The sequence below is a fragment of the Larus michahellis genome, unplaced genomic scaffold (genome assembly GCF_964199755.1).
Source record: "Larus michahellis unplaced genomic scaffold, bLarMic1.1 SCAFFOLD_34, whole genome shotgun sequence".
In the NCBI taxonomy this organism is placed as follows: domain Eukaryota; kingdom Metazoa; phylum Chordata; class Aves; order Charadriiformes; family Laridae; genus Larus; species Larus michahellis.
Window position 1 is genome coordinate 380,082 of NW_027436399.1, and position 15,162 is coordinate 395,243.

The following is a 15,162-nucleotide window of genomic DNA, read 5'->3' on the forward strand; positions in this document are numbered from 1 at the left end:
AACATGCTGTCCCTGGAGAAACACCAGCCTCTCCAGACAGCTCCAGATTCCCCTCCCACAGGATGGGTGGCCTTTATGTCATCTGTGTGAAGGGCTGGGGTACGTCCCTCAGTTAAACCCACGATCTTACCTCTCACCAGACACCGACTGGTGACTCCTAAATCCAGTCCAATATCTCTAAAATGTAACAAACGGACAGTCAGCTTTTTATTCCTGGACACATGGAGGAGGAAGACCTTCAGGGGTGAATTTCCTCAGGCATGTTTGGAGAAAGACCCCAGCATTAAAGCACTGCACCAGGGAGATCTTGCTTTGTTAACAGAGACTCTGTGAAAGAGGCCAGCTCTGAGCCACTGTGAAATACATTTTTAGAAGGGAACCAGGTGAAACTAAGACGTAAATGTCTCAGGTGTAGTGACACAAGTGAAACCTTTGTGTAGGAGCATAGAAACCATAAATGACAATATCAACAGCAATGATGAGAAATGTAATCATTAAAAACACAAAGCCAATAACAAAACACACAAAAAAGCAGATGGAATCAAATAGTACAGGAGTCATTTGTGGAGAGAGGTGGAACATTTCTCCCTCTTGAAAAAAATCCATGAAATCAGATACCGAATGGCCTCCTTGAGCTCCTGGTTCCTCATGCTGTAGATGAGGGGGTTCAGTGCTGGAGGCACCACTGAGTACAGCACAGCCACCACCAGGTCGAGAACTGGGGAGGAGATGGAGGGGGGCTTCAGGTAGGCAAATATTCCAGTGCTGAGAAACAGGGAGACCACGGCCAGGTGAGGGAGGCACGTGGAGAAGGCTTTGTGCCGTCCCTGCTCAGAGGGGATCCTCAGCACGGCCCTGAAGATCTGCACATAGGACAGCACGATGAAAACAAAGCACCCGAAGGTTAAACAGGCACTGACCACAAGAAGCCCAACTTCCCTGAGGTAGGAGTGTGAGCAGGAGAGCTTGAGGATCTGGGGGATTTCACAGAAGAACTGGTCCAGGGCATTGCCCTGGCAGAGGGGCAGGGAAAATGTATTGGCCGTGTGCAGGAGAGCATAGAGAAACCCACTGCCCCAGGCAGCTGCTGCCATGTGGACACAAGCTCTGCTGCCCAGGAGGGTCCTGTAGTGCAGGGGTTTGCAGATGGCAACGTAGCGGTCATAGGCCATAATGGTGAGAAGACAATACTCTGCTGCAAGAAAGAAGATGAAGAAAAAGAGCTGTGCAGCACATCCTGCATAGGAGATGTCCCTGGTGTCCCAGAGGGAATTGGCCATGGCTTTGGGGACAGTGGTGGAGATGGAGCCCAGGTCAAGAACAGAAAGGTTGAGGAGGAAGAAGTACATGGGGGTGTGGAGGTGGTGGTCACAGGCGATGGTGGTGATGATGAGGCCGTTGGCCAGGAGGGCAGCCAGGTAGATGCCCAGGAAGGTCCAGAAGTGCAAGAGCTGCAGCTCCCGCGTGTCTGCGAATGCCAGGAGGAGGAACTGGGTGATGGAGCTGCCATTCGACATTTTCTGCCCCTGGGCTTGGAGACCTGTTAATGGAAAGAAAAGCTGTGAGAAGTTAGGGAAGATTTCTCTCAAACTAAAGTATTCAATTGGCCTTAGAAACCCACCAAACTGGCTCTCGCCTTTCAGGAAGACCTTTTGCAGGTCCTTTTTGTACCCTCTGGTTGGTGCTGGCTGATAGTCCACCAGAGAGCTGAGATCTCTGCAGGATTCAGTCCTGCCCTACAGCCATGGGTAAAAAGGAACACGGGGTGATCTCAGATTAAATCCACTCCTGGCATCAAAGGGCTTTTCAGCATTGTCACCCGACTGCAGGGCAGAGCTCAGGGCACCTTGTTGTTGGTGGTGTTCTGTTGTAGTTTCCCCACCACACCTGAGGAGTGTTTTTAAGGCAGAAATCCCTGGCATTTCTGCTGTGCTGCAAGTGAAACCTTGTGGGTCCTACGAGCCAAGGGGACTGTCCCTCAGTGCAGAGCGAGGACAGCGAGTTTGCCCATCGGAATTGCTCTCAGCTGCCCTGTGCTGCTGCCTCTTTGAGCTGGAGGATGATCCCAAGCAGACATTCCCCTGAGAAGAACCTGGACACTGCTGAGAGCGGAGGAGTCCCATTTACAAGCGCAGCTCTCCCAGCCCCTCACCTGAGCTCACTGGACCCCAGGAGGATCTCAGCTCTCCCCTCCCAGCCAGGGACACAGGGGGCTCACTGCAGCTGCCTACATTCAGCCCTCCAGCTGGATTTACACGGCCTTGGCACTGACATGTCTACTCCGTGGGGCTGCTAGACGACACAGGGACGCCACGGGAGAGCTGAGCCCTTCTGGAGGGCAGCGTGCAGCCAAGCAGGACACTCCTGGGAAAGAGCCAACTAGCCTAAAGATGGGGTGGCTTACTCTCGGCCCCACACACTGCAGTCCCCAGAGCCCAAAATATTAAAGGCATTTGGATGCTTTCCTCCCTGGATTCACCTGCATGACAGGACGTGCAGCATCAGTGTCTGAGCTGCACCTGAATCCTCACCCCCCACCACAGTGGAAGAAGGGAAGGAACAAGGACAGCAGGGGCAAGAGGGGAACAGGTGAAAATTCTTCTTCAAAAAGAGTCAGGACAGGGAGACACTTGAACATTTCTCCTCTAGGGTGTGGGAGAGGAGACCAGGGAGTGTCTCCAGGGAATGTCTGTGTGGTGGTGGGGAGGTGCCATCCTAAATGGAAAAGGAAATTCCTTTCTCCCACTCTCCATGCATCCCACTAAAGGTGGAAAATTCAAAACATGGGCTCCATTTCTTTCAGGTAAATGCAGCCTTGAAGTCCTTCTCCAAAAGGACCGTCTGCAAATGTCCTGGGGGTGATCTGGAGCTGGGAGGAAACACGACCCATGCAGCACCCTCACGACTGCAGAAGGACCCTGCCGTGACACGACTGGGGTCACTCCTTCCACCCACAGCTTCTCCCCGCAGCGCCATGGGGAGCTCCCCGGGCAGGCTGAGAGCTGACCCTGGCAGGCAGCAGAGTCCCTGGCCCAGCACACAGTTCCCTGGGACACGGGGACCCTGCTCTGAAGGACAGCCCTGAGCACCCCTGCACGCACACCCACCTTCACAGCCCGGCAGCCGTCCCTGGGAGAAGGCAGCCGACATGCCCTGTGCCTTTGGTGATGTGGTAGGGGTGCCCTGCTCTCGAGCACATCCTTCTCAACACCGACGGAGCCTTGAGAGCCTTCCTGACAGATCACATTAGCCATGGGCTATGCCAGCTTTAGGAGACTGCTCCAGGGAGCCTCTCTGCATTATACTGCAGCAGAGACACAGCATGCCCTGTCCCTCTGACGGTGCAGCAGGGAAGCCCTGCTCCACACGTTGTCCTTCTCCTCGAAACTAGAGAAGCTGTGAGAGTGGTACTTGCAGATCCCGTAGGCTCTGGGTTGTTCCAGCTTCTGGAGATCCCTCCAGCAGCTGCAGATTCAATGCCCTGCAGCCAGAGACTGTGCAAAGGCTGTGAGGATTTCTCCCAGTGAGCTCTCAGCACTCTCCCACCCCAGGCTGCCTTTAAGATCCGCTGGCCTCACACGTCTCCCCTCGCTGCCTGCAGGCAGTGCCCTCAGCCCTGCTGCCCTTTGCAGAGGAGCTGCTCCTGGGCAGAGCCGTCTCTCTGCAGCGCTGCCCGCTTGCCACGAGCTCCCTCCATGCCAGGAGCCCAGCCCAGCTCAGACGCAGAGGACCAGCCTCGATGTGTGTCACCAAGCAGGACAGCCAAGCCCTGACCCCATCTGCTGGGAAAGGGGATCCGTCAACTCACGGGATGCTCACACCTCAAGCCCTGCTCCCCCGGACACTGCTTCAAGGCTTCTAACAGAGATGCAGACTGCTGCATTGGACATATGTATGTTTATATTTTTTTTAATAGGTACTGATACTCCTTGGGAAATCAAACAAACTCCTGAAGGAGTACTGAAGGATTCTTGATATGGTCAGGGCTGTATAAGGGCACATGTAAAGCATCCCTGCACCTGATGCGAATTAATTTGGTGGCCATGGAAGCTCTGATGCACACACAAGATGCCGGTGTGACCAGGAAGGGGAAGACTGGATCTAAACAGCACGTTTCCAAAGCTGAGAGCATGAGCGTCATGGTGTCACTGCAGGAGAGCTCCAGCCTTGGGGCAAAATCACAAAAGTGGTCTAGTACATCAGGGCCAGCAAATGTGTCTGGGACAAGAAGGAAATGATTACTGCAGATGACAGAAATCCCCCCAGCCAAGGTGCAGCTGTCTTCTAGCGACAACCCTTCCAGTTCAGGAGTCTTGCAGAGAGCAGGGGGTGGCACAGAGCCAAGTACTGGTCATAGCATGTGGCCACCAGCAGGAGCCACTCTGTACCTGCCAAAGGTGCAGGAAATAGCCCTAAGAGCGCTGTGAGCAGAGATGGTGCTGTGCCCAGTGGGAGGACAGTCAGGGTGGCGGAGCTGTAGCAGGTTTCCAGGTTTTCCACCAGCAGCCCCATGCTGAGGCTGTTCCCAACTGCAATCATGGGGCAGGTCATGGGAGGGAGGAGGAAGAGATTTTTCTGAAGGTTGGGGACGTTGCCCATTCCCATTAGGGGAAACGCCATTGATGATGACAAATTGTCCTAATCCCCTTTTGCCATGGAAAATTTTAGGTGAGAGAAGGCGGGTGAGAGAAATCTCATTGGGCCGGTGGGGTTGTTCCTGAAGTCACACGCAGAATTGTCAGGGCTCTGACAGGGGTGTTCAAAGCCGCGAGCCCTTCCCTTCCACGTGCAGAGGCGTAGGGACTCTCTGGCCTCCTGCTGCCACTCCCAGATGCTGGGAGGCACCTCAGCCCTGTGGTGTGGTGCCCATCTGAGATGCCTCATGGCATGAGGTATGGACATAGGGACCCTGGTTCACGGAAGCACATCCCAGTGCGGCATCCAGGTGGTTTCCCAGAGGACGTTCCTCTCAAAGTCAAGTTACCCGAAGACAGAGTGTGTCCCACAGGCCTTTGTGGACGCTCTGGGAATAGCTGGTGGCACTTGTGCTCAACTCGGGTTCCTCTCCCCACATGCACATGATGTGCATGCTTGAGTCTCCTCCATGCAATGCAAACAAGGACTTCTGACCTAATCAGGTGGCGCTTTCTCGGCTCGCTGTGGCTCCATCAAAGATGTCCCTGAGGCTCCAGGGGAACCTGCTGTGAAACAAGCTGAAGTCATGACTGATGTTTCCTCCCTCAGCTGTTGGGGGGGACATTCCTTTTCGGCAGTATCATTTCCCCTATCAGAGGCAGAGTTAGGTCCCAGAACGACCTCTTCTTTTCCACCTATGAGACAGGACACCCAGACAATGAAAGGGAGGAATCTCCTGTACCCCTGCAAACCACAGTGCACATTTGAAGTGCCAGAGGTGGCCCGAGACATGTGCAGGTATCTCTAAACTTTGGTGGAGCAGTTCAGAGGGACAGGGCAGCGTCTGGGGCCATCATTTTGGAGGCTCTTGGGGCATTGCTTTGGGCAGCTGAAGTGACAGCAGATGGCCACGCTTAGGACAATGAAGCCTGTTCCTGCTCACTATGTACAGGGCAGCCTATAGAGCTATTCCTCTGAGCAAATGCAGTCATTGCCATCTGAAGAGCTACGTCTCTCTCTCTTCTCCACCAGCTGTCTTTACCAGATCTCCATTGGCAGTTAGGGCTGGGTTCTCACTGGCACCCCTACAATGCCCAACCTAATTCAGGGCAGCTGCCCAATTTCAAGGTTAACTCCATCCTGTGGAGCTGCCTGAGGTGCCAGGGCTCTCCAGCACAACTGCGTGCAGCCGGCAGGGACAGCACAGGACTTGCGCGAACATCATCCCCATTCAGAGCAGCCGTGTAAGAGACCCCAAGAGACCTTCTGAGGCGTTCAGTGCTTTCCTTCAAGCAACTGCAGTGAGGCAAGTGCTGTCCCATCTCAATCCAGTAGATGCAGGGAGTGCTTCTCCCACTTGGTGGGGAGCACTTGGTAACAGCTGGCTTTGTTGCACGCCTGAGCTTGGCCCTGGTGCCATGACTGAGGTCCAGCACATCTCTGCTCTGACACAAAGAACCTATAATGAAGGAGAGGAAGGGGACCAACTCTTATTTAACCAACCTGAGGAAGTCTTGGGCTCACCAACGACTTAACGTCTTACCGGGGACATCAATGACCCTGTGTATTGCGTTGACATGGCTAGGTTTGGGTAGGGGTGAGGGGGCTGCAGAGGTGGCTTAGGAGAAAAGGGATCAAGAGGTGACTCCATGTGAGAGAGAGCCACTTCCAGCTGGCTCCAAAAGGGACATGCCACTGCCCAAAGCTGAGCCAGTAAGCAATTCTCGTGGCACCTCTGTGATAGCATATTGAAGCAAGGCTAAACAGCATCTTGCAATCATGGAATCATAGAATCATAGGGTTGGAAGGGACCTCTGGAGATCTTCTAGTCCAACCCCCCTGCCAGAGCAGGGTCACCTAGAGCAGGTAAGAGAGAGGAGTGAGACACATGGAGAGAAACAGCCCTGCAGACAGCAAGGCGAGTGGAGAAGGAGGGGGAGCGGGAGTGAAGCTGGGTGGGCACCTGGCAGCCAAAAGTCAGCCCAGCACCCCCTGACATTCCCAGGAGAGCACAGTGCAAATGCTCCTTTAGGTGTCTGGAGGCTCTTTGCCTCAGCTTTTTAGCACAGCTGCCAGATGGGCCAAGCAAGGCGATGCTCACCTGGATCAGAAAACCTGTGTCATCCTTGTCAGCCTTGGCTCTAGTAGCGAAGAAAGAGTGGAGTCTCAGCTCCCGAGGGAGTGAGGACGAAGAGCAGAGTGCAGATTCCAGGTCTCAGGGTGGCAGACATTGGCCTGTTCTGGGAACTTTCCGTTCAGGCTGGAAGTGACCTTGCAAGATTTCTATAGACCAACATTCTACGCAAAGCAGGGTCACAGCAGAAAGTGCCTGCAGCGTTTGGGTGCTGCCAGTTGTTAGGGAGTTCCCGCAAACTCCAGATGCTTTCAATGATGATGGAGAGTGGCTTTACTGTGGCATCGTCCTGCCCTCTCAGCTCCCTCGGATGCCACCCCTCCAGTCCCATAGACTGGTAAGGATTGTGTTTGCTCAAGTAACTCCTGACTCTATCCAAATTCACCACGGTTTTTTTTCCCTCCAGAGTCCTGCCTCAAGGCACAAAGGCCTGGGAGAGCTTGCTGGAGGAGACCAAGGCAAGAAGGACACAGGGAATCTCAGATTCATCTACACCTGCTGTTACTAAATTCCAGCAGTGGCCACTCATTCTCTTTGTTTCTTCTTTAACTGTTCCTGAAGCAGCGGCCTCTCCTCTTGGTGCCCTCGAACCCTTGCCTTGCAAGGCTCTACTCTTGGGAAGCTCTAGCTTACCTAAAGCCATCCCCATTTCTCCTCTAGAGACCCAGCATCTGTCGTCTGGCTTCAGTCTTTTCTCACTCCCCTTGGGAGCTGAGACCCCACTATTTCATGGTCGCTACAGCCCAGGCTGACATTTTCACACCCCTGATCAGAATTCCCTCTGAATTGACTGGACTCAGCAACACCTTTGTTGGCCTACCTTGCGCCTGTGCAAAGATGTTGTCCCAAGAGACCCAGAAACCTGCTGGACAGTATGCATGCTGCTGTGTTCCCCTTCCAGTGGTGTCAGGGCCATTAATGTCTCCAATAAGACCTGGGGTCATTATTCTGGAGAGTTCCTTGTGTTGCTTAAATAGGCAACTGAGTGGAGATCCCAGTGTGATGTGCTTCCTGTTCCTGAACGGCTCTGCATCGACTGGATGGAGGTGGGTCAGACCCTGCCTCATTGCCCTCGTGGGATTCAGTTGCCGGCCAACAGAAACTGAATCTATGAGACATGGCATCTGGAGTGTGTGTCTCGCACACACTCTGAAGGCGATGCCTTTCCCGTAGGTCCTGTGCAGTCCCTGCCGGCCACCTGCAGTTGTGCTGGAGAGCCCTGGCACCTCCTGTAGCACAACAGGCCTGTCCATGGCCATTGAGTAGCTGCCCTGAATTAGGTTAGGTGATGTGGGGATGTCCGTGAGACATCTGCCGTTACAGTCAGTGGGGATCTAGTATACACGGCTGATGGAGAAGATGGATGAGGTCAATGGCAATGAGTACGTCTGGTCCCCTGACTACCTCAGAAGGCTGCCCTGGGTTGAAAGAGTAGGGAAAAGTTCAGTTGTCCGAAATGTGGGCATGTGCTGGTGGCCAAAGGAATTCCTCGTGAATCTCAAAGATGGTGGCACCAGATGCTGCCCTGTCTCTATGAACTGCTCCGTTAGATCTTGCAGTTACCGGCACGTATCTTGGACCACGTCTGAGACCTGAAATGTCAGTAGGTGTTTGAGTCTGAAGAGCTCACTGCTGGCCTCCATCTCCAGGAATGACGCTGGGAGCTGAGACCAGCAGCTCCCATGCAGCAGGTGCCTATTTTGTGCCCACCTGAAGAGAGGCAAGAGGAATCCCCCCTCCTGTAGGATTGTGGCAGCCCTAAGTGAGAGCTGAGTCCACTTCACACCCAGGACTACAAACCAAGGAGGAGATGCCTCAATTGACGAAGCCGACTGCCTTCGCTCAGCGGGGGCAAAGGAGATCTGGCACTGTCCAGGTTTCCTGTCTCATACCAGAAGGAACAAGACCTTTCTCGTGCGCAGCTCTCTCTGATAGCAGAAATTACCCGGCTGGAAAGAAGCGTCTCTCCAGAGGTGCAAGAGAGACCACACAGTATTACTTCAGTCTCTTTCCCAGCAGGTTCCCCTGGAGGCACAGGGACACCTCCAGGGAGCTCCGAGGAGGCAAAGTGATGTCTCGGGCTGGTCCTCTGCGTCTGAGCTGGGCTGGGCTCCTGGGATGGAGGGAGCTCGTGGCAAGCGGGCAGCGCTGCAGAGAGACAGCTCTGCCCAGGAGCAGCTCCTCTGCAAAGGGCAGCAGGGCTGAGGGCACTGCCTGCAGGCAGCGAGGGGAGACGTGTGAGGCCAGCGGATCTTAAAGGCAGCCTGGGGTGGGAGAGTGCTGAGAGCTCACTGGGAGAAATCCTCACAGCCTTTGCACAGTCTCTGGCTGCAGGGCATTGAATCTGCAGCTGCTGGAGGGATCTCCAGAAGCTGGAACAACCCCCAGCCTACGGGATCTGCAAGTACCACTCTCACAGTTTCTCTAGTTTCGAGGAGAAGGACAACGTGTGGAGCAGGGCTTCCCTGCTGCACCGTCAGAGGGACAGGGCATGCTGTGTCTCTGCTGCAGTATAATGCAGAGAGGCTCCCTGGAGCAGTCTCCTAAAGCTGGCACAGCCCATGGCTAATGTGATCTGTCAGGAAGGCTCTCAAGGCTCCGTCGGTGTTGAGAAGGATGTGCTCGAGAGCAGGGCACCCCTACCACATCACCAAAGGCACAGGGCATGTCGGCTGCCTTCTCCGAGGGACGGCTGCCGGGCTGTGAAGGTGGGTGTGCGTGCAGGGGTGCTCAGGGCTGTCCTTCAGAGCAGGGTCCCCGTGTCCCAGGGAACTGTGTGCTGGGCCAGGGACTCTGCTGCCTGCCAGGGTCAGCTCTCAGCCTGCCCGGGGAGCTCCCCATGGCGCTGCGGGGAGAAGCTGTGGGTGGAAGGAGTGACCCCAGTCGTGTCACGGCAGGGTCCTTCTGCAGTCGTGAGGGTGCTGCATGGGTCGTGTTTCCTCCCAGCTCCAGATCACCCCCAGGACATTTGCAGAGGGTCCTTTTGGAGAAGTACAGAGAGGCAGCATTTACCTGAAAGAAACAGGGTCCCTGCTTGGAGTTTTCCACTCCTTCTTTGCTGGATGGGTTGTGAGAGAGAGGATTTTACTTCTCCGTTCTGGAGAAGGCAATGATACCCTGGTTCTAGCAGGAACTTTTCTAAGCTGCTTGTTAGCGCTTGCAGGTGCTTGCCCTGAGGGCAGAGCTGAGCACACAGCAGGTGTGGTGGGTTCTCTGAGCACTGAAAGGGAGGAGACCTGGGGACAATGACACAGCCCCAGGCAGAGACAGCTCCGGGGGGCAGAGACATGGGCAGAGAGTGAAAGGGAGCTACTGCAGGAAAGGTCATGGGAGAGGGGATTCCAGGCCCTCCCTGCCATCCCCTGCAGTGCAGGTGCCTTCCCTGGAGACATTCCGTGGTCTCCTCTCCCCACACAGTAGAGTCCTCCACCCCTGACTATCCCGGGTTTTAAGTCCTGAGTGTCCTTCCCAGCAGCCCAACCACCAAAGAGGAGAAATCCTTGAGTGTCTGACTGTGTCTCCCTGTCCTGACTCTCTTGGCAGGAGAATTGTCCTGACTCTCTTGGCAGGACCCACAAGGTTTCACTTGCAGCACAGCAGAAATGCCAGGGATTTCTGCCTTAAAAACATTCCTCAGGTGTGGTGGGGAAACTACAACAGAACAAGAAAAACAACAAGGTGCCCTGAGCTCTGCCCTGCAGTCGGGTGACAATGCTGAAAAGCCCTTTGATGCCAGGAGTGGATTGAATCTGAGATCACCCCGTGTTCCTTTTTACCCATGGCTGTAGGGCAGGACTGAATCCTGCAGAGATCTCAGCTCTCTGGTGGACTGTCAGCCAGCACCAACCAGAGTGTACAAAAAGGACCTGCAAAAGGTCTTCCTGAAAGGCGAGAGCCAGTTTGGTGGATTTCTAAGACCAATTGAATACTTTAGTTTGAGAGAAATCTTCCCTAACTTCTCACTGCTTTTCTTTCCATTAACAGGTCTCCAAGCCCAGGGGCAGAAAATGTCGAATGGCAGCTCCATCACCCAGTTCCTCCTCCTGGCATTTGCAGACACGCGGGAGCTGCAGCTCTTGCACTTCTGGACCTTCCTGGGCATCTACCTGGCTGCCCTCCTCAGCAACGGCCTCATCATCACCACCATCGCCTGTGACCACTGTCTCCACACTCCCATGTACTTCTTCCTCCTCAACCTCTCCCTCCTCGACCTGGGCTCCATCTCCACCACTGTCCCCAAAGCCATGGCCAATTCCCTCTGGGACACCAGGGACATCTCCTATGCAGGATGTGCTGCACAGCTCTTGTTCTTTGTCTTCTTTCTTGCAGCAGAGTATTGTCTTCTCACCATTATGGCCTATGACCGCTACGTTGCCATCTGCAAACCCCTGCACTACGGGGCCCTCCTGGGCAGCAGAGCTTGTGTCCACATGGCAGCAGCTGCCTGGGGCAGTGGGTTTCTCTATGCTCTCCTGCACACGGCCAATACATTTTCCCTGCCCCTCTGCCAGGGCAATGCCCTGGACCAGTTCTTCTGTGAAATCCCCCAGATCCTCAAGCTCTCCTGCTCACACTCAGACTCCCTCAGGGAAGTTGGGCTTCTTGTGGTTAGTGTCTGTTTAGCATTTGGTTGTTTTGTTTTCATCGTGCTGTCCTATGTGCAGATCTTCAGGGCCGTGCTGAGGATCCCCTCTGAGCAGGGACGGCACAAAGCCTTTTCCACGTGCCTCCCTCACCTGGCCGTGGTCTCCCTCTTTATCAGCACTGCCATGTTTGCCTACCTGAAGCCCCCCTCCATCTCCTCCCCAGTTCTTGATCTGGTGCTGGCTGTGCTGTACTCCGTGGTGCCTCCAGCAGTGAACCCCCTCATCTACAGCATGAGGAACCAGGAGCTCAAGGATGCCCTGTGGAAACTGATGACCAGATGATTTTCAGAAGCAATAAACTTCTTCGGTCTTGTTTTGGAAACCACTCAGAATGTAGCTTGTTACAGGGCAAGCCCATCTTCTGTAGCTTTTGTTAGTTTTGGTTTGAGTTTGTGATTTTGGCATTGGTTTTCTTTGTATAATGCTGTCCACAAAGAAGTGTCATCATTTTTGCTGTTTTTAACTATGCATCTACCTTAACTTGTGAATCCCACAGACATTGTAAAAGAGGACCAGTGCTCTCTGTGTCTTTAAACAAAAGAAAGAATCTTCTAGCGACTTGTTTGCCCAAGATCCTTCCTTTGGGACCTGCTCTGGAGCTGCAGGGCTGTGCCTGTGAGCAGAGGTGGAGGGGAAAGGGTCTCAGCACAGCAGCACTGTCAGGGAGCACCAGCCTTGCTCTTTTCAGACTTATTCTCTTTCTGTTTCCACACTCTCCTGCTGAGCGCAGGTGTTGCTGTAAGGACCGAGTGCTCTGGCAGCTCATACTCCTGCTGTGTGCTGTCCTGTCCCCACAGGCAGGGACAGGCACTGGGCGCTTCTCCGGCAGAGCTGGCCTCCCCAACAGCTCCTCCGTCACACCGTGGCATTGCCGCAGGGCGGTGCCTGAAGGCTCAGGCCTTCTTCCAAAGTTGCTGTCAAGGAAATGCCCAGGAAAGCGCCCCGCAATCGAAAACACCTGTGTGCAGCTTAACTGTGTGAGTGTGCAGGCTGGGGACAAGCAGCAGGTCCCTCGCCCAGCCAGGGCTCCTGGGAAAGACAGGAAGGACCAGCAGAGCAGGTTCTTCTCTGTCCCTGGCGGTGATGGACACTAGGGGTAAGATGCCCTAGGGTCATGCTTACAACTTATCCAGTAACAACCACCACTGGCCTCTCGCCCCAGCTTGGGGAGGTTGGTTGGTCTTCTGAAGAAGTCCATGTTTGTATTGTAGGAACCAGATGCAAGCATGCACGTCGTGTGCGTGGGGTGAGATGAACCCGAGTAAGCCCAAACACCATCAGCTATTCCCAGGGCTTCAATGAAGGCCTGTGGGGCAAACAGTGTCTGGAGGTCACTTCACTTGGAGAGTAACGTCCCCTGGGAAACCCCCTGAATGCAGCACTGGGATGGGCTTCCTTGACCCCAGGTCCCTGTGTCCATTCCTCACGCCGTGGGGCATCTCAGAGAGGTGCCGAGCAGGGAGACACAGCGCGGGGCTGAGGTGCTGCCGGCCTCTGGGAGTGGCAACAGGAGGCCATGGAGTCTGCTGCAGGGCCTCTGCCCGTGCCAGGGAAGGACTCGTGTCTCTGAACAGCCCTGCCAGAGCCCTGACAGTGCTGGGTGTGATGCCAGGAACAGCCTGTGTGATTCTCAGCAAGAGACGAAGACAAAATAAGGTGAAAAAAATAATGGGTCAAAATAAAAGTAAGTAGAAGGAGGGAAAAATCATCTAATAAAAGACATTAAAAAAAAAAAAAAGAAAAAGCTTAAAAGCAAAGGCCACATGCAGAAGAAAAGGCAAACCAAGGAAGATTTTTTCTCTATTTCCCATCAGCAGACAATGTCAAGTCACCTCCTGGGAGGCAAGGATTTGGTACATGTAGCGGTTTTTATGGAAGACAAATGTGTTAATAGTGAATGTCCTCCCAATTCCTTTCTCTCAGCTTTTATGGCTGAGAATGTTGCCACATTGCATGGAATATCCCTTTGGTCAATTCAGTAAAGCTGTCCCATCTATGGCCCATCCCAACCACTTGCCCACCCCGAGTGTACTGCCTTTAGAGGAGGTTGGAGGGACCCATGATAGAATGTATTGGGTTGGAAAGGACCTTGAAAGGTTATCTAGTCCAAGCCCCCTGCAGTGAGCAGGGACATCTTCAACTAGATCAGGTTGCTCAGAGCCTCATCCAGCCTGGCCTTGAATGTCTCCAGGGATGGGGCCTCCACCACCTGTCTGGGCAACCTGGGCCAGTGTCTCACCACCCTCAGTGGAAAGAACTTCTTCCTAATGTCTAATCTAAACCTACCCTGCTCTAGTTTAAAACCATTGCCCCTCTTCCTATTGCTACATACCCTTGCAAACGTCAAGCCATTGACCACTACCCTCTGGATGCCATCATCCAACCAATTCCACATCCACTGAACAGTCCATCCATTCAATCCATATCTCTCCAATTTAGAGAGAAGGATGTTGTGGGGGACCGTTTCAAAGGCCCTACGAAGCCCCGATATACAACATCTGTAGCTCTTCCGCTGTCGACTGATGTGGTCACTCCATTGTAGAAGGCCACTAGATTGGTCAGGCAGGACTTGCCCTTGGTGACGCCATGCTGGCTGTCTCGAATCACCTTGCTGTCCTCCATGTGCCTTAGCATAGCCTCTAGGAGGATCTGTTCCATGATCTTGCCAGGCACAGAGGTGAGGCTGACAGGGCCGTAGTTCGCAGGGTCCTCCTTTCTACCCTTTTTAAAAATGGATCTCATGGTAACAGCATCAGAAAAAAAAAAATACAAAAAAAACAAAAACAGAAAAAAAAAACCAACACAAATTTGAACATCGTGGGAGCACAACTGGGATGGACAGACTAGCACACTGATATCACCCTCAGGGACTGAGCAGCTGCCTTCTGCTTCCTCATCATCTGGAGGCACTACTGTGTGTCACCCAAGTCAGACCCTTGGGTCACATGAACCATTTTTCAGTTCTGATAGACTATACTCATTATTTCTCCATCGACTCTGACAAGAGCCAAGTTACCCAGATATCCAGGCTGTGGACGGCATATTTCTCATGCAGTGACCGCTTGGAGTAGCTCTACTGACCTCTCTCCATATTTGCCATTCTACAGCTTTGAGAGGAGGAAATCACCCTGCAGCGCCTGGCCCTGTCCATGGCTACTCCAAGCCATAGCACTGATTCCTCACAGCCTTTCTGACTTTGGTCTTTCGGTCCTGGTGGGAGATGATATTATTGTCTTAATCCTGAATTTCTTGGGAACCCAAAAGGAGAGACTGGAGGCTGTTGGGTTACATGTAGGGCTTCAGAGAAATCAGGGAGTGCATTAACCTCACGCAAGGGCAGGAGATACTTCCCGCTGGAAGGGGTTATTTGTGCTATTGGCCACACAGCCACCCAAGGCAGCTGGGGTAAGAATCACTCAACCAGGTTTTAGGCATTGGGGCGAAATGAATCTGCACAAATACAGAGATTTGCAGTGTAGTGACGTGACCCCGTCCTTTTTTCCTTCTCATGCACGCAGCTCAAATACAAGCTTTGTCTCCAGGCCCCTTCTGGATGTGAACCATCATGCAGACAGAACAAACAGTGTGAGTTCAGCCTCTCGGGGCAAACTTTGTCTAACATGGGGATAACGTGGGGCACAGGCCCAGGTTTGAACGCAGAGAGGTGGAGGTGCGGAGAAGCCTTTTCTGTTGCTGTGCTGTTGAGGTAAACCCAGATTGATTTGGCTTCCTTTCTGCTTCCCTGGG

At 53.6% G+C, this 15,162-nt stretch overlaps 2 protein-coding genes across 2 annotated transcripts; one reads left to right on the forward strand and one right to left on the reverse strand.

The window, feature by feature from the left end:
• Positions 1–557: 557 nt before the first annotated feature.
• On the reverse strand, positions 558–1,517 carry LOC141737300 (olfactory receptor 14A16-like). The gene has a single exon (XM_074571978.1). It carries the CDS (start codon positions 1,515–1,517, stop codon positions 558–560), a length of 960 nt encoding a protein of 319 aa, XP_074428079.1.
• Positions 1,518–11,121: 9,604 nt separating this feature from the next.
• LOC141737301 (olfactory receptor 14J1-like) lies at positions 11,122–11,697 on the forward strand. Its single transcript, XM_074571979.1, has one exon. It carries the CDS (start codon positions 11,122–11,124, stop codon positions 11,695–11,697), a length of 576 nt encoding a protein of 191 aa, XP_074428080.1.
• Positions 11,698–15,162: the final 3,465 nt, after the last annotated feature.

Bases quoted from the DNA above. Each gene is read 5' to 3' on its own strand.
- LOC141737301 (XM_074571979.1), top strand. From the start codon at position 11,122: ATGGCCTATGACCGCTACGTTGCCATCTGCAAACCCCTGCACTACGGG.
- LOC141737300 (XM_074571978.1), bottom strand. From the start codon at position 1,517: ATGTCGAATGGCAGCTCCATCACCCAGTTCCTCCTCCTGGCATTCGCA.